General features: G+C 38.2%; 1 protein-coding gene across 1 annotated transcript in view; it reads left to right on the top strand.

Moving 5' to 3' along the window:
• Nucleotides 1-25,460, top strand: part of MDN1 (midasin AAA ATPase 1) — a 173,798-nt gene that overhangs the window by 47,271 nt on the left and 101,067 nt on the right. The window contains exons 17-31 of the mRNA XM_042939361.1: nt 6,581-6,684; nt 8,979-9,123; nt 9,596-9,692; nt 11,129-11,239; nt 13,481-13,628; nt 14,425-14,535; nt 17,473-17,624; nt 18,141-18,319; nt 18,918-19,126; nt 19,293-19,439; nt 20,664-20,805; nt 22,185-22,319; nt 22,401-22,539; nt 23,141-23,279; nt 23,543-23,673. Coding sequence (XP_042795295.1) covers nt 6,581-6,684; nt 8,979-9,123; nt 9,596-9,692; nt 11,129-11,239; nt 13,481-13,628; nt 14,425-14,535; nt 17,473-17,624; nt 18,141-18,319; nt 18,918-19,126; nt 19,293-19,439; nt 20,664-20,805; nt 22,185-22,319; nt 22,401-22,539; nt 23,141-23,279; nt 23,543-23,673 — 2,089 coding nt within the window. The remainder of the gene's footprint in view (nt 1-6,580; nt 6,685-8,978; nt 9,124-9,595; nt 9,693-11,128; nt 11,240-13,480; nt 13,629-14,424; nt 14,536-17,472; nt 17,625-18,140; nt 18,320-18,917; nt 19,127-19,292; nt 19,440-20,663; nt 20,806-22,184; nt 22,320-22,400; nt 22,540-23,140; nt 23,280-23,542; nt 23,674-25,460) is intronic.

The raw sequence follows: 25,460 nt of genomic DNA, 5'->3' as shown, positions 1-25,460 counted from the left end.
TGCTAAAATAGTTTGTAAAGGAGTTATATATAAGTTGGTTTAAAGGCAAGTGCTTGTGGGGCACCTGGGTGGCTCAGTCGGTTGAACCTCTGACTTCAGCTCAGGTCATGATCTCACAGTTTGTGAGTTTGAACCCCATGTCGGGCTCTGTGCTGACAGCCTGGAGCCTGCTTCGGATTCTCTGTCTTCCTCTCTCTGTGCCCCTCCCCTGCTTGCATTCTCTCAAAAATAAATAAACATTAAAAAAAAATTTAAAAAAAGACAAGTGCTTGTAAGCTTTAGACATTCTAAAACTCAGAAACTAATGTAAGTTTTTCACATTTACGTGATCTGAAAAAATATTTGGTATTAAAGCTAATTTAAGGTTGTTGGTTTAAGGTTGTTTGTTTAATAGATGTATCTTTAGAATTAACAGCATTACTTTTATTCTGCTTTGATTTACTTAAGTCAAATAAGTTGATACAAAAAAAATTTTTTTAAATATATGTTTCTTGGGAGAATGACTTTCTTCTAAAGTTTAGATTGGCAATCTAAACATAACTATTAAGAAAAAAAGAAACGGATATAAATAAGATAAAGAAGTTTATAGGTTGGGGAGCCTGGGTGGTTCAATTGGTTAAGCACCTGACTTCAGCTCCAGTCATGATCTCTCGATTTATGAGTTCAAGCCCCCTGTTGGGCTCTGTGCTGACAGCTCAGAGCCTGGAGCCTACCAGAGATTCTGTGTCTCCCTCTCTGTCTGCCTCTGTCTCTCTCTCAAAAATGAATAAACATTAAAAAAAAAAGATTATAGGTAAACTTTTAAGTAGTTTTCAAAATCTTTGGTCACCTATAAAGTTTTACAAAGTTAAATGATGGGTTAAGTATATTAATTAAGTATCTATATCATTTCCAGGTAAGAAAACATTAATTACTAAACATAGTTTTATCTGCTTTTGGCTTCCTGTTACAGAGAAACTAAAGATATTTGGGTTTATTAGTAAACATGTTTTATGGTACACCGAAATAAGGCATACATTTCTAAAAATTCTTCAGTGTAGTCATAAGTTTACCAATATAAAAAATGCCAACACAACAAACAGTTTACAATTAGTTACTACTTAGTTTTTACTAGAAACTTAAGATTTTTAAGAGTTAAGAATTCTAATACATATAATTAGAATTACTGGAAATGATAAGGGAAACAATTCATATATGCAAGGAAAGTGAGACTGGGTATGTAAAGAGGAAAAATGTAGGTCAAAATATGAATGTAAAAAGGAAAGTTGTAGAAGGTTTGTGAGAAGGGAATCTTTGGAAAGGAATTTTTGTGCATGGTAGTCACTAAGATTAATGATATTAGTTGTTTTTTTTGTTTTTGTTTTTTTATTATTTTTTAATTTTATTTTTTATATTTTAAAATTTACATCCAAATTAGTTAGCATCTAGTGCAACAATGATTTCAGGAGTAGATTCCTTAGTGCCCCTTACCCATTTAGCCTGTCCTGCCTCCCACAACCCCTCCAGTAACCCTCAGTTTGTTCTCCATGTTTATGAGTCTCTTCTGTTTTGTCCCCCTCCCTGTTTTTATACCATTTTTGTTTCCCTTCCCTTATGTTCATCTGTTTTGTCTCTTAGAGTCTTCATATGAGTTGAAGTCATATGATTTTTGTCTTTCTCTAATTTCACTTAGCATAATACCCTCCAGTTCCATCCACATAGTTGCAAATGGCAAGATTTCATTCTTTTTGATTGCTGAGTAATACTCCATTGTATATGTATACCACATCTTCTTTATCCATTCATCCACTGATGGACATTTGGGCTCTTTCCATACTTCGGCTATTGTTGATAGTGCTGCTATAAACATGGGGGTGCATGTGTCCCATCGAAACAGCACACCTGTACCCTGTGGATAAATGCCTAGCAGTGCAATTGCTGGGTCGTAGGGTAGTTCTATTTTTAGTTTTTTGAGGAACCTCCATACTGTGTTCCAGAGTGGTTGCACCAGCTTGCATTCCCATGTTTTTGTTTTTTTAAAGAGAGAGAGCGTGCACACGGGAGAAGGGGAGAGGGGCAGAGGGAGAGAGAGAAAATCCCAAGCAGGCTCCTCCCTTAGCATGGAGCCTGACACAGGGCTTGGTCCCATGTCCCTGGGATCATGAACTGAACCAGAAAAAAATCAAGAGTTGGATGCTCAACCTACTGAGCCACCCAGGAGCCCCAAGATTATGGATATTAGTATGTAAAGTTTATTAGGGAGTGGTCTACACCTGGGTAACAGAAGGGGGTAAGAGAGCAAGATTAAGCAGAAATTGAGCAGTGACACACTATCAACAGAAGCCATAGCTGATTCTCTGAGGAGTTCTAAAAGTTGGATTTTCTTGAGAACCATCCTAAATTGGGGCTGGACTTCTATAATAGTCATTGGATGTGACCACCTGGGAAGAGGGCATGCCCTTGGCAAAGCAATTGTCTTCAGTCAAGGCAGTCCCTGATGGCATTTGAGAGTTGAGGACTGAGAACCTTTCATTTCTTTCTTTTTTTTTTTTTTTTTTTTTTTTTTTGAGAGAGAGCCAGAGCAAGAGCGTGAGCACAAGTAGGGGGAGGGGCAGAGATGGGGTGGGGGAGGGGGAGGGAGGGAGGAAGGGGAGAGAGAGAGAGAAAGAGAGAAAGAAAGAGAATATGAATCTTAATCAGGCTCCATACCCAGCACAGAATCCATCAAGGGGCTCAATCTCAAGATCATGACCTGAGCTGGATGGTCAGCCAACTGAGCCCCCCCAGGCGCCCCAAAAGCCCTTCATTTCTGATGGAGATTCTGGTTAGCACGTCACCGCACGTGCCACAAGAGATCAGATCTGTGCAGTGCCCTAGATGTCCTTGTCCCAATAACTATATATCAACATTGGAGATGACAGGGAGAAAAAAAGGAGGGACTGCATACATTTTTAAAGAATTCATCTTGTTGGAAGAGTACGTTTTAATACAGGAAGTATACTGGTATAAAACTGGAATTAGGTTTTTCTGTTAAAATGACAGTTTCCTTCGGTTATTGGCCTAATAAGAAATTATAAACAAAGGTTTTTCTTTATCATTAATGTAACCTGCTTAGAAAAACAAAGTTTCTATGTTTTGTCTCTGTTAGATCCTTGATTATTTAAGAAAAGACTTCAGTGTTGCTAACAAATCTGTAACCTTCTGTATTTGCCTTTAGAATCTCTTATTGCTGCCTTGGCTAAATAGATAACTAAATACTAAATTTTGTAATGATTTGTAATCCTGTTGTGGCATATGCTTTAAAAATTTCTCATATTTCTGACAGACTTCCCAAAATTCAGCTTCTAAATGAAGTCTTTTTTTTACCAACTAGGCTTATTTGGTATATCAAATCACATGGGAAGCATTGTCAAATAAGTGATGATAAACCTTCTGAGGTTATAAGATTTTATTATGTCATCACTTGTAATTCTAATTATTGAAATGCTGACAAATTTCCTTGTCAACTGCATTATAATGAAGTCCCATCATATCTTTAACCGTGGCCATTTTGTAATCTTTTGTCATTTATAGTTACTATTTTACTCTGATGATCTTGCAAATACCTTTCACCTTTAATGCAATGCAAGGAAAGAACTTTTGACAAATACAGTTTTCTCATATCTTTAAGATCATAAAACTGAACTAGGTATAAATTTCTGGAACTAATGAAAAAACTGGATTCAAGCAGAGTAACATGGGACTGAAAGAATTAAGAAAAATGGTTTCATTTTTTATGACTTTTGTTTGAAACATTGCTGGCTCTTTAATGGTTCGCCCTTCCAGATTTAAGGAAAGTTTTTCTCTTAAGCTGTGACCTGCAGAAATTTAATACAGTATTCCTTTTTAAACAAATACGAAACATTCATTTTTTTCCCCTACCTGATTCCTCCAGAATTCAAAAATTCTCAGTGAATATTCTTATATTTTCATGGCAGTTATTATTATTAGCATAAGTTCTCTAAGAATCTGTTCTATTTGTAACAGAACACCACTGGAAACATTGGTTATATTACCAAGGCTCTGACTGGAATGTCCTATTTGAGTGTAAAATGCATAGACTCAAATGTGACCACATAGCTTTAAGGATCTAGGTTGACTCTATGGAGCCCATAAAGCCCCTTAGGAATACCAACTTGATACCTTGCTTATAGTGTTTCTAGCAGCCTTATCAGGCCTAACTTTGAGAGCCCACCTGCAGGACTGCCTCCTGAGCTAAGACAACTGTTGAACAGAACTAACCTATTAAGACTAAGACTGGTTTATAACACCTGGAGTAGACCTCATATCTAGGGTCAGAACAGTTAAACTCAGGCCAAGAAGAAACAATATTGAATTGTGAGGTTTTTCTAACAAAACAAAAACTTGTCAAAAGTGGAGAATGTTAATTTTTTTTAATGTTTATTTATTGGGGGGGGGGGCAACGTATAGAGAATGCAGAGCCTAACACGGGGCTCGAACTCATGAACCATGAGATTATTACCTGAGCCGAAGTTGGACACTTAACAACTGAGCTACCCAGGCGCCCCAAGAATGTTAATTTGTAATGGTATACAAGGACTTTGACTATACTGTGGTAACCCATCAACAAAGCTGAAGCCCTTTCCTTAGTACATGCCCATGGGGCTAGTTGGAAGGGAAGGGGACTTTTGACCTTGGAGAAAACAAGACAAAAAACAGAAGAGCCAGAATCACCCAAACCTTGGATGACACACCTTGAGCACAGATTTCACCCACCATCTTTGGAACAAAATTTTGCTAACTATTCTTGTGAGCCCCAACAGATCTTAAGGTATTTTTCAGGAGACGGACTAACAGATGAGTGTGATTACTTCGGGTTACTGGTTTTGCTATTTTGCTGAATACTTTATAGCAGTTTGAATCCATAAGCAATAAAGGCTAGACACCAGGTGAAGGTTTTTGCACATGCTTGGAATGCCACTGTAAGAACAGCTGTGTCTCTAATAGAGGAAAAGATAGTGGCCAGATTTCCTGCTTTTTTACTGCATAAGGATCTGAATATGGACATGCAGAAAAATAGACCAGATGGGTGTACCCACATGGTGGCCCTTGGAGCTGATTGAACCCACCTGGTCAGAGTGGGAGATGCTGTGTTAGCCCTCCAGGATCCACCTGCTACATTATAAGAATATTCTTCTCCACAGTTAAATATTTCCTGAATTCACCTGCTTACTGTGTCATTGGTGTCACAGGCCAACCCCTACCATGAAGTAATGCCAGTTGACTTTGAGGAAACACCAAGACTTCAATCAGGCAGCTGGCTTTTAAAGGAATGAGGAGATTCAATAGAATTCATTCAATTGTGTTTGAGACTGGTTCCAACACCAGTGAGAAATTCACCTAACATCAGAGCCTCAGAGCATTGCTATGAAAGAATTGGTTGGTGATAATGCAGTTGTCAGCCATAGCAAAAAAATAGGATGTAGTGATAAGAAAGAGCATTGGAGATGCAGTTCTTCCCCAAATTGTAAAGCCCCTTATTCTTGATGAAGTTTATTTGCTGCATGATGAAGATAAGGACTCTAGCTGTGCCTGGTAGTTTGTCTGGTTGCTCAAGATGTCAGCTTTCCGATGTTGCTTCAAAACAACCAAAGAAGACACTACTAGTTTGTTCAAGCAGAATGTACAGGTTAAGCTAAGTACCAGGGAATATTACCAAGAAAGCACGAAGTTGTTTGATTCCTCAAACCGTGAAACTGCACCCTGTTTCAGCAGGAAGTAGCAAGAGCTGTCATCATCCCAGTTGCTTCAGGAATAAAGCATGATCAAAAGACAATGGGGATTGAAACTGGTAACCAAAGCGTTAATGGAACTAATGATAAGTGCAGCTGCAGACTAATAACCACAGATGCAACTTTTTACCCACATCTGTTTTCGTTTGCCTTTAAATATCCCTGACTCTTCAGGCTTGCGTATTTGAGGCTTGCTTTCCTGAGTCTCCTCATTTGGCTGCCTCTTAAATGCATCCTTGCTCTCTGTTTGGCTTTGCTGCATGTCAGGCAGACAAACTTGGGTTCAGTTATAGAATTAGGAGAGGAGTTTGGGGAAGAATGAAGCAATACAAATTGGAGCTTTCTGGGACTTAGGGGCAAAGATGACTAATTCTGAAGTATTGCTGTTCCTGTGATTCTAGGCAAGATTTCCATAAAAACATGGTTGGTGATGTTGATGTACCAGTACCGCTTACTGGTCACTCAATCTTATTTCCTTAGAAAATAAGTTCTTCAAAAAGCTAAGTTCTATAGCCAAAGGGGTTTTGGTAGCTTAGTTGTCTTCTATGTGCTTTCTTATCCCTAAAATGGGAGTAAGAGTACCTACTTGAAAGGATAGTTGTGAAGGGTAAAAAAATTAACTAATATACACATGCATATATAAATGACCTGATTAGTATAGTTGCTGGTACATAGCATTATATAAGTGTTAGGACTTATTTTTTAGTATGTCTAAGATGTTTGATTTTTGTATGAGTTTTGTGTGTGTGTAGGTTAAATGTATTACAACTCAAAATGTGTGTTAAATTCTTGTCTTTATTCTTTTCTAGGGTTACTCCTAAAAGAGAAATGGGAAGCATTTGGTCTTAGACTCAGCCATGCTCAGCAACAGATGAAAATGACTGAAAATGCCCTCTTGTTTGCATTCGTAGAGGTATTTTGCTTTGGCTGGCTATCTAGGTTAAGGGAATGTTGATTTGATGCAAAATGCAAGTTTAGGCAGGCTACTATTACCGTTGATGTTTTTAGTGCTTGCTGTTTAAAATTTAATAAATACTAATATTTTGTGGGGAGGATTTCTGAAAAATGTCCTTTATGGAAATTGTAAGGTCTTGATAATCACCATTATTTTTTTTTAAATTTTTTTAATTTTTACATTTATTTATTTATGTTTGAGAGACAGAGAGAGACAGAGCACAAGTGGGGGATGGGCAGAGAGAGGAGACACAGAATCCAAATTAGTCTCCAGGCTCTGAGCTGTCAGCACAGAGCCTGACGCAGGGCTCGAACTCACAAATTGCGAGATCATGATCTCAGCTGAAGTCAGACGCTCAACCAACTGAGCCACCCAGGCGCCCCAGCACCATTATTTTTAAAGTTGCAGTTGAGGATAACTAGTGAAGTCTGTTTCATGGCGGGGGCCGTGGCCGGGAGATTTGAGTGTGTTCTCTTTAGGCCTTACTTTCTATTCTAGTAAATGGATAGCTCTATTGTTTTCTGTCCTGTGACCTGTGGGAAAGATCATCTTAATTAAATTTTCATGATGGAAGCTTATTAAATTCTTTTGTGGCATAATTGACTATGCCCTGAGAAAGGTAGGAATCTTATTTGAGATGGTGTTCTGGTGAGAGAGCAAGATCATTCAGTCATATGTGCATCAGTATGGGAAATTTGGTCGTCATTGCTTAATCTTAGTAGGATTTATTTCTAAAATCACCCATTAGGATGTCAAGTGCTTTCAAAATAGGGTTTATACCTGGGAATGCAAGCTGGTACAGCCACTCTGGAAAACAGTATGGAGGTTCCTCAAAAAATGAAAACTATAGCTACCCTATGACCCAGCAATTGCACTACTAGGCATTTATCCAAGGGATACAGGTGTGCTGTTTCGAAGGGACACATGCACCCCCGTGTTTATAGCAGCACTGTCAACAATAGCCGAAGTATGGAAAGAGCCCAAATGTCCATCGGTGGATGAATGGATAAAGAAGGTGTGGTGTGTGTGTGTGTGTGTGTGTGTATATACACACACACACATATATATATGTATACACACACACACACACACACACATATATATGTATACACACACACACACACACACACACACACACACACACACACAAAATGGAGTATTACTCGGCCATCAAAAAGAATGAAATCTTGGCCATTTGCAGCTATGTGGATAGAACTGGAGGGTATTATGCTAAGTAAAATTAGTCAGAGACAGACAAAAATCATATGACTTCACTCATATGAAGACTTTAAGAGACAAAACAGATGAACATAAGGGAAGGGAAACAAAAATAATATAAAAACAGGGAGGGGTACAAAACAGAAGAGACTCATAAATATGGAGAACAAACCGAGGGTTACTGGAGGGGTTGTGGGAGGCGAGATGGGCTAAGTGGGTAAGGGGCACTAAGGAATCTACTCCTGAAATCGTTGCACTAGATGCTAACTAATTTGGATGTAAAATTTAAAAGATAAAAAAGAAAAGAAAATAAATAAATGAAAAAAAAAAGGGTTTATACCTAATTTATTATTTTGGCATTACAATAGAGTTCAATACATTTGTTCTGTTTTATTGTTTTCAATTAAATTTATTGAAGATTCTGTCAGGATCATCATGAAAGCAAAAGTACAAAGCCATTTAATAATAAAACAATCCAATTTTTGATGTTCTGTCACCTGAGTAGATTTTAATATTTATCTTTCAGTGTTCTTGGAAGTAGAACTTGAAAAGATAACTCAGTAACGATGAGAAAGATTTATTTTGATATTCTTCAACAAATGTGAAAGGCTATGTGTTAACAACCACTGTACCTTCTTGATTTAGTCATTTATTTCATCTTTGCATACTCGTCAGTATACTGACCCTGTATTTATTTTGGGTGCTTTTAATAACCATTTGGGCACCTATAAACATCTGAATACATTATAAGTTACCAGTTACCTTACCATGTATCTCCTGAGATGATTTACTTTGTTGGATCTCTCTGTTAGGCTCAAAGATATTCCCTTGACCCTTTTGGACATTTAAAAAAGGTTGTTTTGGCCTTAGCTCTGACAACAAGCTGGCAGCCATTGGGCCTTTAGGGTGAAAGCTCATCAAGTACAAGAGGTTTGCCCTTGCCTCTTATTTCTAATCCTGCTTGTATAACTGCTCTTGGTGAGTGTATCTTTATTTGAAATGGATTTTTAACATTTTACTCTATCTTTTTTTAGGGTACACTAGCTCAAGCCGTAAAGAAAGGAGAGTGGATCTTATTGGATGAGATTAATCTGGCTGCTCCGGAAACATTAGAATGTCTCAGTGGTTTACTCGAAGGCTCCTCTGGCTCACTGGTGTTGCTAGATCGAGGAGATACAGGTAGCACTTGATCCCTTTGGGGTTTGATTTGGCACCAGGCCTTGTGTCCTCTTTAGAGTAAGATTCTTTTGGTTAGGTGTGTTACATAGGTCTCCCAGTGTTCATTCCATAGTACTAATTTTCTGCCAAGTTAGGTAGCATGGGGAATGCAAAGAATAAGAATTTGTCAAGTTACTGGGGTAGTAGGTAATAGATGTGCATACTCAGTGACAAAATATCTGCTGTTCCATATAATGAACAATGATACCTTAAAAGATGGTGGAATGGCAGCAGAAGATTAAGGGGTATATAGGCCTGGAAACTGTTCAGTGGGGTTTCAGAAAAAGCAAGGATGGTTTAAGCAGCCAGCAGTAACAGTCTGAGGCAGGGTGTCTTGGCCTTAAGTTTTGGGGCGTTAGATAGTCTTCCTCTGTGGACCTAAGGCTGATGACTTGATGTTACCAGTAGAGAATTTATAATTTTCTCTTAACAGAACCACTGGTTCGTCATCCCGACTTCCGTTTATTTGCCTGTATGAACCCAGCAACAGATGTGGGCAAAAGGAATCTTCCACCAGGAATAAGAAACAGGTGAGGAGACATGGACTGGTTCCTGGGGATGGATGGATGGATGGATGGACGGATGGATTTATTTAGTTAGTTAGTTAGTTAGTTAGTTCTCTTTGTTTATTGATTGGTAACACTAACACAACCAAACCTCATAAAAATGCTTGAAATTTCTTGATCTCTGATAAGCGGAATCCTTCCTTATGTGTCATATTCCTCTACTTTCTCCAGATGGTAGGAATACAGAGGACTCCAAAACACTAGAGAATTTTTCCTTTAGGTTGTTAGTATGACACATAATGGATCATGGATATTGTTGAAAACAAAATTTTTTCCTCCTTCAAATATCTTTGTAGTTACCAGAGAAATTTCACATACTGATAAATGTTTAAGTGTATTTTAGGAATGGAATCCCTTTGGACGAGACCAGTGATTTGTAAAAAGCCTTTTAAGTTTCAGTTTTCATCATTAAGCACTGACTGACACCAACAAGGTACTTAGTTGTTGGTATCTTATATATGTAGCATTTGGGAAAAGGTGAATGATCTAATTTTGTTGGTGATCTTTTGTTGAATTTCGCGTTTTAAAATGGTGTTAAAATTTTATTAGATTCTTCCCTCCATTATATGAGTAATAAAACCTTCTTAGGAAAATGTTATAAACTTCATTATGTATTTTCCTTTGCTCCTACAATTTTATCATTTTTTCCCCATGATTTTATTTTTGATGGTGATGTTGATACTGTTCTGTTGTTGTTGCAGCGTGTATGTTTTATTACATGTAGTTAGAATCAAAAACACCTCTGAAAATGAGGACAGATGTCTTACTTTTGTAACTCTTGTAAGGACTGTACATGAAAAACTTCATTACATGCAAATAAATTTTTGGCAACAGTTATCTTTCATTTCATTATGGTCCATATGTATCTACATGAAAGGCTTTTATTATTTAAAAAAAATTTTTTTTTCAATATATGAAATATATTGTCAAATTGGTTTCCATACAACACCCAGTGCTCATCCCAAAAGGTGCCCTCCTCAATACCCACCCCCCACCCTCCCCTCCCTCCCACCCCCCATCAACTCAGTTTGTTCTCAGTTTTTAACAGTCTCTTATGCTTTGGCTCTCTCCCACTCTAACCTCTTTTTTTTTTTTTTTTTTTTCCCTTCCCCTCCCCCATGGGTTTCTGTTAAGTTTCTCAGGATCCACACAAGAGTGAAAACATATGGTATCTGTCTTTCTCTGTATGGCTTATTTCACTTAGCATCACACTCTCCAGTTCCATCCACGTTGCTACAAAGGGCCGTATTTCGTTCTTTCTCATACATGAAAGGCTTTTATAGTTTATACTGTAAAAAGTTCAAATGAGTTTACATAACTTCTTGTGTTTTCTATTTTTTTATTGTCAAAATAGTTGTATTCCTCAAAATTTTAATTCTGTAATAATAATTGTCTTCCAGGTTCACAGAACTTTATGTAGAAGAATTGGAAAGTAAAGATTTACAGATTCTTATTGTGGATTATCTGAAAGGACTGAGTGTGAATAAGATCACAGTGCAAGGAATTATCAAGTAGGTTCACTTTGGTTTCTCTTGATAAACTTTTCCCCTGAACAAACAATGTATGCCTCATGCATCTATATTTATTATTTCTTTTTTGCTAGAGAAGGATTATCATTAAGGTTTCTGTTTTAAAGTAGGGACCTTATGATCTCCTTTGGATTTTCCTAATGAAGCTACATTGACAAGCTTAAGAATCACCACGTATGAGAATATTTAAGTAATTGGATAATGCTCTCCTAATTACTTTTGTATTCATAGCTAAGAGTTTGCATCCGTGGAAGATGTAAATGGCTTCTCTTTTGATCTGTCTTGATGAAATCTTAATTTTTGCAGTTTGCATACTACTTATGTGGGATATAGGGGGGAAAAGGTTGGTAAAATAAGGGATTCAGGTTTAGAATTAATTGAGGCTTAACTGAAAAACATATAGACTGGCCATGTGGCTTGGTGCTTTCTTGATTCTTTTTTGTTTTTCTGTTTTTGTTTTTTATGCCTTGTGGATAGGGCATAATCTTTTCTATCAGATAACTGGGTTCTCATACAGGCTGTGTCAGAAACGAATTCTTTCGTCCTGGGCATGTCACTTAGTTAATTTTGTCTGTTGTCTAGATAGAAATACACACTATGTAAGTTGGTTTTGTTTTGTTTTGTTTTTAATTTATAGGGAGGGAGGGAGAGAGGACGAGTAGGGGAGGGGAGCGGAGGGAGAGAGAATCTTAAGCGGGCTCCATCCTCAGTGCCTAGCCCAATGAGGGACTTGATCCCACGATGTTGGGGTCATGACCTGAGCTGAAATCAACTTGGATGCTCAAACAACTGAGCTGCCCAGGTGCCCCCTGTGTAAAGTTTTGAAATAGGATCATATTAATGTTTTACTTTGCATTTTGTGGTTTGTTCCTTATTTTTTATACAAATAATTACTGAGTTGCCCAGGTACTAGGGATACAGCTATAAATAAGAGACAGAATCCTGGTTCTCCTCATAGACCTTTTAATTCAAGAGGTGAAGGTAACCAATAAATAAGGAGATACATACTGTAATTTTAGGTTGTGTTAAGTGAATAAAAATAACACCACAAAATGGGGATTACAACATACAGGCTTAGAGCCCTATTTTAAATAGGTTAGTTAAGGAGGCATTTATGAAAATGCTTTGAAATGGTTTACCAATACCACGTTCTAAAATTGGAACGCTTGGGGCGCCTGGGTGGCGCAGTCGGTTAAGCGTCCGACTTCAGCCAGGTCACGATCTCGCGGTGCGTGAGTTCGAGCCCCACGTCGGGCTCTGGGCTGATGGCTCGGAGCCTGGAGCCTGTTTCTGATTCTGTGTCTCCCTCTCTCTCTGCCCCTCCCCCGTTCATGCTCTGTCTCTCTCTGTCCCAAAAATAAATTAAAAAAAAAAAAAAGTTGGAAAAAAAAAAAAAGACTTTGGACAGGAGTATAAATATGTGTGGTTAAAATTCAAAAGTGGAGATAAAACAGGCTAGATAAAGCAGAGGCTCTTGTAAAATGCTAATAGTACGAGTAGTAAGTAGCCACTTTCTGCACAAAAAAGAATATATAGCTAAATTGCAAAGAGGCAAGCCAGATCCCATTTGGGCAAGCACTTGGATTTCATCTGTGACACACATTTGGTTACTCTTGATCTTGTGTAGCTGATCATCAGTTTCATGAAATTTTAAATTTCTTGCATTTCATGTTTCAGTCTGAAACTTCTTCCATCTTGTCATCTTCTGGACCCCTAAAGCCTATGGCAATGATAACAGTAACAGTCACCTTATATTCATGCTTTTTAAATTTTGTCATTATTGATTATGGCCACATCTATGACCTTTCAGAACACCATGAGTTTTCTCTGTGCTTATCCATCACTATTATCGCTTACGTAAGAACTTTATTTCCCCATTGTATTAGAGCTAACTCTGAAACATTATGTTTGGACTCTATATATTCTTGGTAAAGGCCTCTCCTGTCTCTCTTTTTGTTAAGAATCCAATGTTTCTTACCTCTCCTCCTTTCATCCTAAAGGAAATTGATAGATCCTTTTTTTGAAAGAGTCTGTGAGTGTGTGAAAAATAGATTTAAAAGAGAATGTGAGAGGTTTTGGTGAATGCTCTAGCAAGTTGTATGCAAGCTTAACCATCTAATTCTGGGAAAATGGCTTTGGGCCTTATGTAGAAAAATTGGAATAACAGCAAAATAGTGAATGCTAATCAATTAATAAGTCACCTGAACTCTGTCCTTTTTGTAGCTTGTACACAGCTCTACGGAAAGACTCTGGGACAAAATTAGTGGATGGAACTGGCCATAGACCTCACTACAGCCTTCGGACTCTTTGCAGGGCCCTGCGATTTGCAGCCTCCAATCCGTGTAGCAACATCCAGCGCTCACTCTATGAGGTCTTTCTAAAGTCTGTGTTTTTTGTATGGGAGCTTGGCGGATGGGCTCACCGTCAGAAGGGAGGGAGTGATTATGTGTCTGCCAGGTTTGCCTGTGTTTTCCATTTAGTCAGATAAGCCCAGAACATTTCATACCAGCACTACCCTGACCTTCTTCTACCATCCTGTCACATTTAAAAGTTGTTCAGCATGGGGTGCCTGGGTGGCTCAGTCGGTCGAGTGTCCGACTTCAGCTCAGGTCATGATCTCACGGTCTGTGAGTTTGAGTGCTACGTCGGGTTCTGTGCTGACAGCTCAGAACCCGGAGCCTGTTTCAGATTCTGTGTCTCCCTCCCTCTTTGCCTCTCCCCGGCTTGTGCTCGCTTGCGCACGCGCTCTCTCTCTCTCTCTCTCTCTCTGTCAAAAATAAACATTAAAAAAATAAATAAAAGTTGTTCAGCAGAGGGGGGTGGGGGGATTGCATGCCTGAGTGGCTCAGTCAGTTAAGTATTTAACTCTTGATTTTGGCTCTGCACTGGGTGTGAGTCCTGCTTAGTATTCTCTCTCCCTTTTCCTCTGCCCCTTCCATTCTCATTCTCTCTCTCTCTCTCTCTCTCTCTCTTTCCCCCACTGTCTCCCTCTCTCCCTTCCCCCCCTCTCTCCCCCTCCTTCCCTCCCTCCCTCAAGGAAAAAAAAAATAGTTCTGGGAACCAGTGCCATCTAAGAAGGTTGAATTTTGTTCCCGAAATATGTTGGCCTGTTACTGCAGAAGGGTAATTAGTTTTATGCATATTTGTTTGTTCTTTTTTTTCCCTAGGGCTTTTGTTTGGGTTTCTTAACACAGCTTGATAGGGCATCACATCCAGTAGTTCAGAAGCTCATTTGTCAACACCTTATCTCTGGCAGTGTAAAAAGTCTGCTGAAGCAGGTATGTTTTTTGATGTTTTTGACTTGTTTAATGTAAATGAATGGCTGAATTATCAACTTTTCAGCTTTTTTTTTTGCAGAAGTAATCTGTTGCAAAAGATTTAAATATTAGAGGGTGTCTTAGATGGTGCAAATTCCCAATAATCCTACTCCTACTCTTTAGAGATTTAAGCCTTATAGTCATTTCCACCTAAATTATGTATGTTTTTATTTTCTTATATATTCACATTCTGACTGTGTGTATAGATTTACCAAGGCAAATTCTTTCTTGTTTTTATTTTAATTTCTATTTAACCTACAGTGTTCTATTAGTTTCAGGTGTACAATATAGTGATTCAAAAATTCTATACATTATTCGGTGTTCATCACAGTGAGTTTTCTTTTAATCCCTTCATCTGTTTTACCCATCCACACTCCTGCTTCCCCTCTGGTAATCATCAGTTTGTTCTCTATAGTTAAGAGTCTGTTTTTTGGTTTGTCTTTTTGTTGTTTTTTGTTTGTTTCTTCAGACTCATATGAGTGAAATCATATGGCATTTGTCTTTCTGACTTACTCCACTTAGAGTCAAATTCTAATACACATACCTAATATAAATGATTTTAAAAGGATCATCTTGGGGCACCTGGGTGGCTCAGTTGGTTAAGTGCCCAGCTGTTGATATCAGCTCAGGTTGTGATCTGAGTCATGCGATTGAGCCCCGCATAGAGCACCACACTGAGCATGGAGCCTGCTTAGGGTTCTTTCTCTGTCCTCTATCTGCCCCTCCCCCACTTATTCTTTCTTTCTCTGTTTCAAAATAAATAAATGAAATTTAAAAAAAAATTAAAAAGGACCATCTCATAAGACTGTTCTGTAGCTTCTTTTCTTAGCCTAACTGTATACTGGATATAGTTTTGTTTCTGTACCCGAGATCACTGTGACATGGTTTCTAAAGGTTACATAGTATTTTGTTGCTTGTACCATAATTTGTGTACACACTTCACATCTGATTGATGGTTGGGCTTCCCCCCCCATTAAACACAGTAACTGGGTTGCCTGTGTCACTCAGTTGGTTGAGTGCCCAACTCTTGATTTCGGCTCAGGTTATGATCTCAGGGTCATGGGATCGAGCCCTGTGCTGAGCATGGAGCCTGTTTGGGTTTCTCCCTCCCCCAACTCCTCCCTTTCACTAGCCCCTCCCCCATTTGTGCACATTCTCTCTCTCATGTTCTCTCTAAAATAAAAAATTTCTAAATTAAAATGCAACTATTTCAGTTTGACAAAGGAAATTATAGGATAACATAGGACTGAAAGATGCAGAGTAAGTTTACCAAATAAATGCTTTTTTATGTTGATTCATTCCTTTGTAGGAAGAAAGAGCCTTAGGGACTTAGGACTACTTTAGATTCAATATATTTTCCTCTTTAAAAATTATACAAATGGGGCGCCTGCATGGCTCAGTTAAGCGTCCAACTCTTGATTGCGGCTCAGGTCATGATCTCATGGTTTGGTTCATGAGATCAAGCCCCATGTTGGGGCTTGGAAGTTTTCTTTTCTCTCTCTTTGTCTCTTCCCCCATTCACATGCACATACATTCTTGTTTTTTTTTTACTTTTTTTTTAACGTTTATTTATTTTTGAGACAGAGAGAGACAGAGCATGAACGGGGGAGAGTCAGAGAGAGGGAGACACAGAATCCGAAACAGGCTCCAGGCTCTGAGCTGTCAGCACAGAGCGCGACGCGGGGCTCAAACTCACGGACCGCGAGATCATGACCCGAGCTGAAGTCAGCTGCCCAACCAACTGAGCCAGCCAGGCGCCCCACATGCACATACATTCTGTCTCTCAACATAAATAAACTGTAAAAATTATACACGTAACACATGAATATTTACTTTTGGTAAAACATGAAAACATTGAAAAAAAGACTCAAGCTTGCTTTGATTATTATCTCAATGCCATTTTTTTTGTGTGTGTTCCTCATGGTTACACGTGATTGGAGGCTTAAATATTCTTTTTCCCCACTGCTCCTGAGCTCAGTAGAGGAGCCCTTAAAAGCAGTAACTGCAATGGTGCTTCAAGTTAGGGAACTAAATGTTTGAGGAGAGCACTTCTTTGTAGTTATAGATCTCACCATTTTTGATCTATGAAAATGAGAGTTTTGTAGAAATCAACTTCATATATTCAAAAGATTATGCTGTTATCCACGATATTATTCTTTTTTTTTAAATTTTTTTTTAAATATTTTTTATTTATTTTTTGAGACAAAGAGAGACAGAGCATGAGCAGGGGAGGGGCAGAGAGAGAGGGAGACACAGAATCCAAAGCAGGCTCCAGGCTCTGAGCTGTCAGCACAGAGCCAGATGTGGGGCTCGAACCCATGGACCGTGAGATCATGACCTGAGCTGAAGTCGGACGCTTAATTGACTGAGCCACCTAGGTGCCCCCACAATATTATTCTGAATAGATTAATTTCTCTAGATGGTGGCTTTTATTATTTGTTTGTTTGTTTGTTTGTTTAATGTCTTCCAGGAAGTCCAGGATGTAATAATGCAAAGGCCATTTCCCTCAATTCAATGTTGGTCCTGTTTTTAGGAACATGGTTTATATGAAGTACATGTTTTTGATCAAAGTACTTCATCAGAGTGGGAAATTTAATAGGTGAAAGAAAAGAACTGAATCATAAATTATTTGAGAACTTACTTGATTCAGTTTCTTCCCCATACACACCTACCACCCACCTGGATTTTAACACGAGTATGTGTCACGTGTCATTGTTTTGATCTCATTCCTCAGAGTAATTTATTTTCACATTTCACCTATGGCTTTAATGCTGAAAGCATTCAGAACAGGGCAGCATTCTTGGTGATAATTTCTTTTCCTACCTTACACTCCTTTCTGAAAGAAAGCCATAGTTGTCATTGGACTATGGGGTTATTTCTCTAACTTGTGTCTTTCAGCCTATTCCAGAACCAAAAGGAGGTCGTCTTATCCAGGTCGAAGGATACTGGATTTCGGTGGGAGACAGGGAACCTACAATAGATGAGACCTACATTCTTACGTCTTCTGTTAAGCTAAACCTGAGAGACATAGTCCGAGTGGTTTCTGCAGGGTATGTGGACCTTTTCTCTTGCTGCTCTGAAGCTTTACCAGAATGGGTGTTAATGACATTCTAGTCTTACTTCCATAATTTTCCAAGTGCTGTATTTGTTGTTCGCTGGCTATGTGTCGCTTTTCTCCTGGCACAAAGCATTGTTCTAGTTATACCTTTGGTGGGAGCAACACCCACCAATTATTTTGGCCATCTTTAAAGTTGCTTTCCAGTATTGGGCTGATGAATACTTGTCTCCTCCCATTATTTAAGTGAGTAACAGCTAGTCCCATTTACTGTTTCTCATAAGTACTGCAAGAAAGGTTGAGATTGTTTTCCTCTGTATTTTTTAAGGAACCATTTTTATATAGAAATTTCTCAGAACTTAAGAAACATTCCATTAGTGATGCATAGGTATATAAACATATTCTTTTATGCTGATAAATTCTGTATTCTTTTTTAAAACTACTTGAATTAATTCTGGTTTCTTTCTTTTTTTTTTTTTCTTAAATTGGTTTATTGTTTCATGTTTTGAAGAACCTATCCAGTGTTGATTCAGGGAGAGACATCAGTTGGTAAAACAAGCCTGATCCGGTGGCTGGCAGCAGCTACTGGTAACCATTGTGTGCGTATTAACAATCACGAACACACAGATATTCAGGAGTATATTGGTTGTTACACATCTGACTCTTCAGGGAAGCTTGTGTTTAAAGAAGGTAGGATTATTATTTCATTCCATGTGTGTGGATATTCATTCTTTGAAACCCATTTCCCCAGGTAATCTTTATCCTTTCCAGTTGAGGTACATGACCTTTGCCATAACAGCTGGTTTTTCTTTTTTTCTGATTTCCCTGGTTAAAGAATGATGGTGAGGGGTCCAGCTTCCTTTGAGCCCCACTGATCTCATCAGTTGTACACAGGACTACTGCCAAGTTTTGTAGAGTGCAGTTGAACTGCTACTTCATTTCCTAGAGACTCAGAAGAACGGGGTGAATGTTGAACAGAGGGGAAGCTGAGAATAGATATGGGAATGTGGTAATTTAAATGAAATTGGACTGCGGTGGGGGGGGTGGAATAAGTTGAAAATGTGATATTTGTCAGCCTTAGCTCCCCTTCTGTGTGAAATAAAAAGGATTACTTTGATTAAAAATTGTGCTTCCTTGATAACTCAGTGTCACAAGTTATCTTGAGGCGTGACTAACTGTAGGGAGTAATTTGTTTTGAAATTTAATGTTCTAGTATTGGTTGATTTGTATATTACATTTTTTTAAAACCTGAGACTTACGTACTAATTCTCAGTGTTTGTTTTTTAAGGTATTCTTATTGATGCTATGAGAAAGGGCTATTGGATTATTTTAGATGAATTAAATTTGGCCCCTACCGATGTGTTAGAGGCACTGAACAGATTACTGGATGATAACCGTGAATTGCTCATCACAGAAACACAAGAAGTTGTTAAAGCTCACCCTCGGTTCATGCTTTTTGCTACCCAAAATCCCCCAGGACTTTATGGAGGCAGAAAGGTATGTAGCATTTGCCTTTTACTCCATTTGTTACCCCATTGAGTAGTAAATCTTCCTTGATAAGACTGAAATTTTTTTTTTTTGCTTCTTTTGAAGGGTTTTTCTTTTTCTGGTGTATAGCAGAGCCTCTGTTTTGGAAACTGTTTTTTTCTGATGTGTTTCCTAGGTGCTTTCTAGAGCCTTCAGGAATCGGTTTGTGGAGCTGCATTTTGATGAACTGCCTAGTTCTGAGCTGGAGACAATCTTGCATAAACGCTGTAGTTTGCCACCCTCCTATTGTAGCAAGTTGGTTAAAGTCATGCTGGACCTTCAGGTATTTCACTATCACTTAGTTTCAAATGGAATGTATTGATTATATTTGATGATCAAAATTTAAAATTTGATAGCCTTCTCCCGTCTGTTAATTTTTTTTTTTCTCACAGTACAGATAGTATCTTTAAAATGTGTTCTGTTAATGTCCAATTTTGGGGGGCACCTGGGTGGCTCGGTCGGTTAAGCGTCTGACTTCGGCTCAGGTCATGATCTCACGGTCCGTGAGTTCGAGCCCCGCCTCGGGCTCTGTGCTGACAGCTCAGAGCCTGGAGCCTGTTTCAGATTCTGTGTCTCCCTCTCTCTCTGCCCCTCCCCTGTTCATGCTCTGTCTCTCTCTGTCTCAAAAATAAATAAATGTTAAAAAAAAATTTTTTTTTTAAAAAAATATCCACTTTTTGGTTTTATAAATGAATAATTTAATATCGTGTTAAAAATTGTCTCATAATTGTATGTGATAACAGTTCCCTACTTGTTGATAATGTTGGAACATTTTGTTTAGGTTGGGATTTGGCATTGACAAACTATAGTTTTTATTTTTTAAATGGAGCTAGTCCTTGAATGGACGTAACTAAACATACCTTTTTCATGTCTCGGCCTTGTCAACTATGCAAAGCTACACTTTTTTGTTTTTTGTATCCCATTTTAAGGTGTTAGAAGTGTTATCAGAATTAATACACATTTACCTTCTAGAAAGCTAATAATAATTAGCAGTTATACTCCTCTATGTTCCCAAATTATGGGAATAATGTTTGCCACCATTTGTATTCATAACTTTTTCTGTATGATATAGGAGATGGAATTCCTTTTTTTTTTTTTTTTTTGGTGTTGTGATTTGAAATTCCATTGTTAATATTCTTATGTATGAGTTTGAATATTTATCTTCAAAGGATTACTTTCCATTTACTTAAAAAAAAATTTCTTTTAATGTTTGTTTTTGAGAGAGAGACACAGTATGAGCAGGGGAAAGGCAGAGAGAGAGAGGGAGACACAGAATCTGAAGCAGGCTCCAGGCTCTGAGCTGTCAGCACAGAGCCCGACGTGGGGCTCAAACCCACAAGACATGAGATCATGACCTGAGCCGAAGTTGGATGCTTAACCGACTGAGCCACCCAGCCGCGCTGGGATGAACCATTTTCATGGGAGCTTATGTTTGCTAAAAAATTTTATATAGGTTGTACAGTGTGCTTGCCATCACCCTTTTTCATTTGTTTTCATATTGTAATAGTCCTATCGCAGAAGTTCTTCAGTGTTTGCTGGAAAACAGGGCTTCATCACCCTTCGTGATCTGTTTCGATGGGCTGAAAGATACAGATTGGCTGAACAGACTGAGAAAGAGTATGACTGGCTACAGCATTTAGCCAATGATGGTATGTTTTCAATCAGATGTTCTCAAACCGTTTAGTTATGTTAGATATTTAACTTTCTTATTAAAATAAGTTTTTCCCAAATTGTGATCTATAGACATATTTTACTAGGTATTCCAGATTTAGTCTTTCTCCCTCAAGTGCAAAGTGCTTTTGAAAATGGTTCTTTTCTGTAGGCATCTGTGTTAATATGTTTGGATTTTTACAGTTTTCTCTTTGGTCTAGGTGCCTCCATGTAGGAGTCAGATAGGGGCACGGTGCCCATAAGACTTTAGGCAAATGGCTGGTGGTGTCTCTGTTACCATTTATCTGCAACTCGGTAACCATGGATAGTGGTGCTTCTGTCTTATACAGAAAGCTGACGGGTTTGGTCAGGTAATATCAGAGTTTTGAGAGAAAGCAGTTATGTCATGAGACTCCTGATTGGTCATTTTGGTTTAATCCGTGGGGAGAATTTGTATGTTTCTCTATATCCTAGGAAAGAAAGCATTTCAGAGTCTTCTGATTTGAAAGGTACTAATGAGTCATTAATAGAATCCTTAATAAGGAGAGTACAACTAACCCTTGAGAGTTTTTTTTTTTTTTTCTTTACTTGTAAAGAGTAGATAGATGGAGGAACACATTTTTTAGAAAACTTTAAAGGGAAAACTTTTTAGTCAAGGTATAACGTACAGTAAAATGAATGCAGTGCTCTATTTTTTCATGTACAAGGAAGATATATTTTTTTTACATATGTATGTGTCCATGTGAATCATCATCTAGACCAAGGTTTAGAATATTTTTCAGTGCCTCAAAAGATTCCTTCATGGCTCTTGCCAGTCTTAACCTCCCTTGGAGGTAACCACTGCTTTGACACCTATCACCACTGCTTTGATTTTGCCTGTGCTTGAGTTTCAACTAGTGTCATGCAGTATGTACTCCTTAGGCTTGGCTTTTCACTCAGTCTAATGTGAGGTTCAGTCACGCTGCTCTGTGTATCAGGACTTCGTTTCTTTTTTCTTATTATTGTAACCCATTGTACAGAGATACCGTAATATATTTATTCATTCTCTTGTTGATGGACGTTTGGGTTATTTCCCCTTTTTAGCTGTTATGAATTAAACTGCCCTGAACTTTCCTCTATATATCTTTTGGTGCACACATGTTTATTTGTGTTTGGGTCTACCTGGAAGTCCTGTTGCTGGGACACAAGGCATCCATATTTGGTTATTTGCAGTAGGTTTTCCCAATTGTCCAGAATAGTTCTTTAGATACCCTCTCCACCTGCAAGCTTATAAGAGTTCCTGTTGTTCCGTAATCTGAACATCCCTTGGTATTATAACTTGGCACTTGATGACTTCTTTCTTTGTTTCTTTGTTTCTTTGTTTCTTTCTTTTTTTTAGGTTTTATGCTGCTCGCAGGCCGAGTCAGGAAGCAGGAGGAAATTGATGTGATTCAAGAAGTTATTGAAAAACATTTCAAGAAAAAATTGTGTCCTCAATCCCTTTTCTCCAAAGAAAATGTCTTAAAATTACTGAGTGAGTAGGTCAAAATATCCAGAGAAAATGAATTGAGTTGTACTCTTACTAGAAGCTAAATATTTATTCTGCCTTTTATAGGTAAATTGTCCACTCGGGTATCCATGTTGGAATCTGAGTTCAGCCACATTGTGTGGACTGAGGGCATGCGGAGACTGGCGATGCTGGTAGGAAGGGCGCTGGAATTTGGTGAACCAGTGCTACTGGTTGGGGACACTGGGTAAGTTCCTCTGCTTCTGTGACTGTAACTCATTATGATGGATCAGTTCAGTTCCATGGGAGTACTTGAGTTATCTCTGAAGGGTTATCAGGAATACAATCTTTGTTTTTTCTTTTCCTTTTCTCCCTTCCTCTTTTTTTTAAAGGGCACGTAAGAGGTCTATTGTTTACTTTTCCTTCAGACTTTTGTGATGGAAAAAAAGGTTTCTTGCATTATTATCATTAGAGCAGTTTTTTTTTCTTTGTAATTCTTCTGAATCGTGACATTCATTCTATAGACATATACAGAACAGCAGATGAGATACTATCACTTGAAAGTCTGTAAGGATTGGATTTCTCTCCCATCCATTGGTTGTTGTTATTAGAAGTAGGAAAGAATGAAATTCATGCAGTATTTGCTTTTCTAGATAAGGAACGTTGTAGGGTGCGGGTGTTTGGGGGAAGGGTACCCTTAGCCCAGGGTGCAGAGGTCCTGGGTTGGCCTGCAGTGTCTGCTCTAGTGAGGCCCTCACCAGGGCTCCCCTCTTTTGCTCACTGGGGTGTTTGTGGGTGTGTGTTTGGAATTTATGGTCCTTACTAATCTGGTGTGTATTTCTTAACAGGTGTGGGAAAACTACTGTCTGTCAGATGTTTGCAGGCTTGGCAAATCAGAAACTATACTCTGTTAACTGCCACTTACACATGGAGACATCGGATTTCCTGGGAGGGCTGCGACCAGTGAGACAGAAGCCAAAGGACAAGGTTTGTCCAGTAATAAATGATGTGTTTATTCATTTGAAGAACTGCAGTTGGTTCTGTGCATGAATCAGCTGTGGAATTTGTTTATGGTGAGATTTTTGATTTGAGGTTTGATACGTATCTTTAGATTTTCACTTGTCTACAAGAGGCCTTCATGAGCATCCTGTTGTACAGGCTTTCTTCCTTATGTTTAGACCCTTAATTTCTGCAGAATCTTGTGGAGCCATCTGCTCTTTAATTTCACACCCCTCTTTTCCAAATTGTAGGAAGAAATTGATACATCAAGGCTTTTTGAGTGGCATGATGGTCCTCTAGTTCTGGCCATGAAGGAGGATGGCTTTTTTCTCTTGGATGAAATCTCACTGGCTGACGACTCTGTTCTGGAAAGACTCAATAGGTATATGTGTAAGAGATTTACCCTGTGCTTGATGTTTGTGATGGTCTGGTTATTTATTTATTTTTTTAAACTAATTTAAAGATTAAAAAATTCCCATCTAGTTAACACAGTGTTATATTAGTTTCAGGTAGGTGTATAATGTAGTGATTCAGTAATCTATATGTTACACAGTGCTCATCGTGATATGTATACTCTTAATCTCCTTCAACTATTTCACCCATCCCCCCAACTACCTCTCCTCTGGTAACCATCAGTTTTTTTCTCTATAGTTAAGAGTCTGTTTCTTGGTTTGTCTCTTTTTTTCTTTGTTTCTTTTCTTAAATTCTACTTAGGAGTGAAATCATTATATTTGTCTTTCTTTGACTTACTTAATTTAGCATTGTACCCTCTGGTTCTATCCATATTGTTGCAAATGGCAGGATTACATTCCTTTTTATGGCTGAATAATATTCCATTCTATATGTATATATACCATGTTTTCTCTAATCATTCATCTATCGGTGGACATTTGGACTGCTTGTCAATTTGGCTGTTGTAAATGATGCTAAAGTAAATATAGAGGTGCATATATCTTTTTGAATTAGTGTTTCCATTTTCCTTGGGTAAATATCCAGTAGTGGAATTACTAGATCATATGGTACTTCTATTTTTAATTTTTTGAGGTACCTCCATACTGTTTTACTGGTCTGGTTTTTATAGATATTAATTCTTGTGCACAGTAATATTCTCCATAGGTGCATAGTAAATATTTGAAAATAATAATGAGTTACTGTTTTTGTGTTTTGTTTTGACTTTAGCACTCAGGGTCCTTTAAGGGGCCTAGTTTTTCTGTTTTGCTGTCAGTAATCAGAAAGATGGCACTGTGGTGTGTCGGGGCTAAAACAAATGAGCCCAAGTTACAACTTTTTTTTTTTTTTTTTTGGTGTTTATTTTTCAGACAGAGAGACAGAGTATGAGCAGGGGAGGGGCAGAGAGAGAGAGGGAGACACAGAATCAGAAGTGGGCTCCAGGTTCCGAGCTGTCAGCACAGAGCCCAACATGGGGCTGGAGCTCATGAACCATGAGATCATGACCTGAGCTGAAGTCAGATGCTTGACCGACTGAGCCACCCAGGTGCCCCTACAACTTTTTTAAGGCAAATTTTATGTGACCATTATCTAAATTCTTTGAAAGAACTAGAATCAGAATTCTAAATGTTATGGCTGCAAGGCCTCAAAATCTCAGACCAGTATGAATTTTGATGTAGATCTATTTTTCTTTTTTGAAGTTTAATTTGCACACCATAAAATGTATCCATGTTAAATGTATAATTCAATAGGTTAGTAAATTTACTGAGTTTTGAGACCCCACAACCCAGTTTTATATTTCTGCCATCACAGAAGGATGCATCTATTTAGCCCCTTTACAGTATACTTCTGATGCCATCTCCTGCTCCAGGCAACTTTCTGCAAAATTTACTTTCTGCAAAAAAAGAGAAAAGATTTGTCTTTTCAGCACATTCATATAAATTGTTTCTTCTCTCACTTTGCATCGTTTTGAGGTTCATCCATGTTGTAACCTATGTTAGTAGTTTGTTCCTTTTTATTCCTAAGAGTATTCCAGTGTATAGTTATACCGTATTTTTATCTACTCAGCACTTGATGGTATTTGTGTTGTTTCTACTTTTATGAATAATGCCGCCATGAATATTTGCATGGAGTATTTTTTTAATGCATTTTTGTGCATTTTTAAAACAAATGGATAAAAGGAATTTTTTTTTCTTTCGATCAGAAATATTGTTCCATTAC

The sequence above is a fragment of the Panthera leo genome, chromosome B2, assembly GCF_018350215.1.
Source record: "Panthera leo isolate Ple1 chromosome B2, P.leo_Ple1_pat1.1, whole genome shotgun sequence".
NCBI classification, from domain to species: Eukaryota; Metazoa; Chordata; class Mammalia; order Carnivora; family Felidae; genus Panthera; species Panthera leo.
Note: the sequence above shows the minus strand (reverse complement) of the source record. Positions and strands in the feature narration are given on the sequence as shown.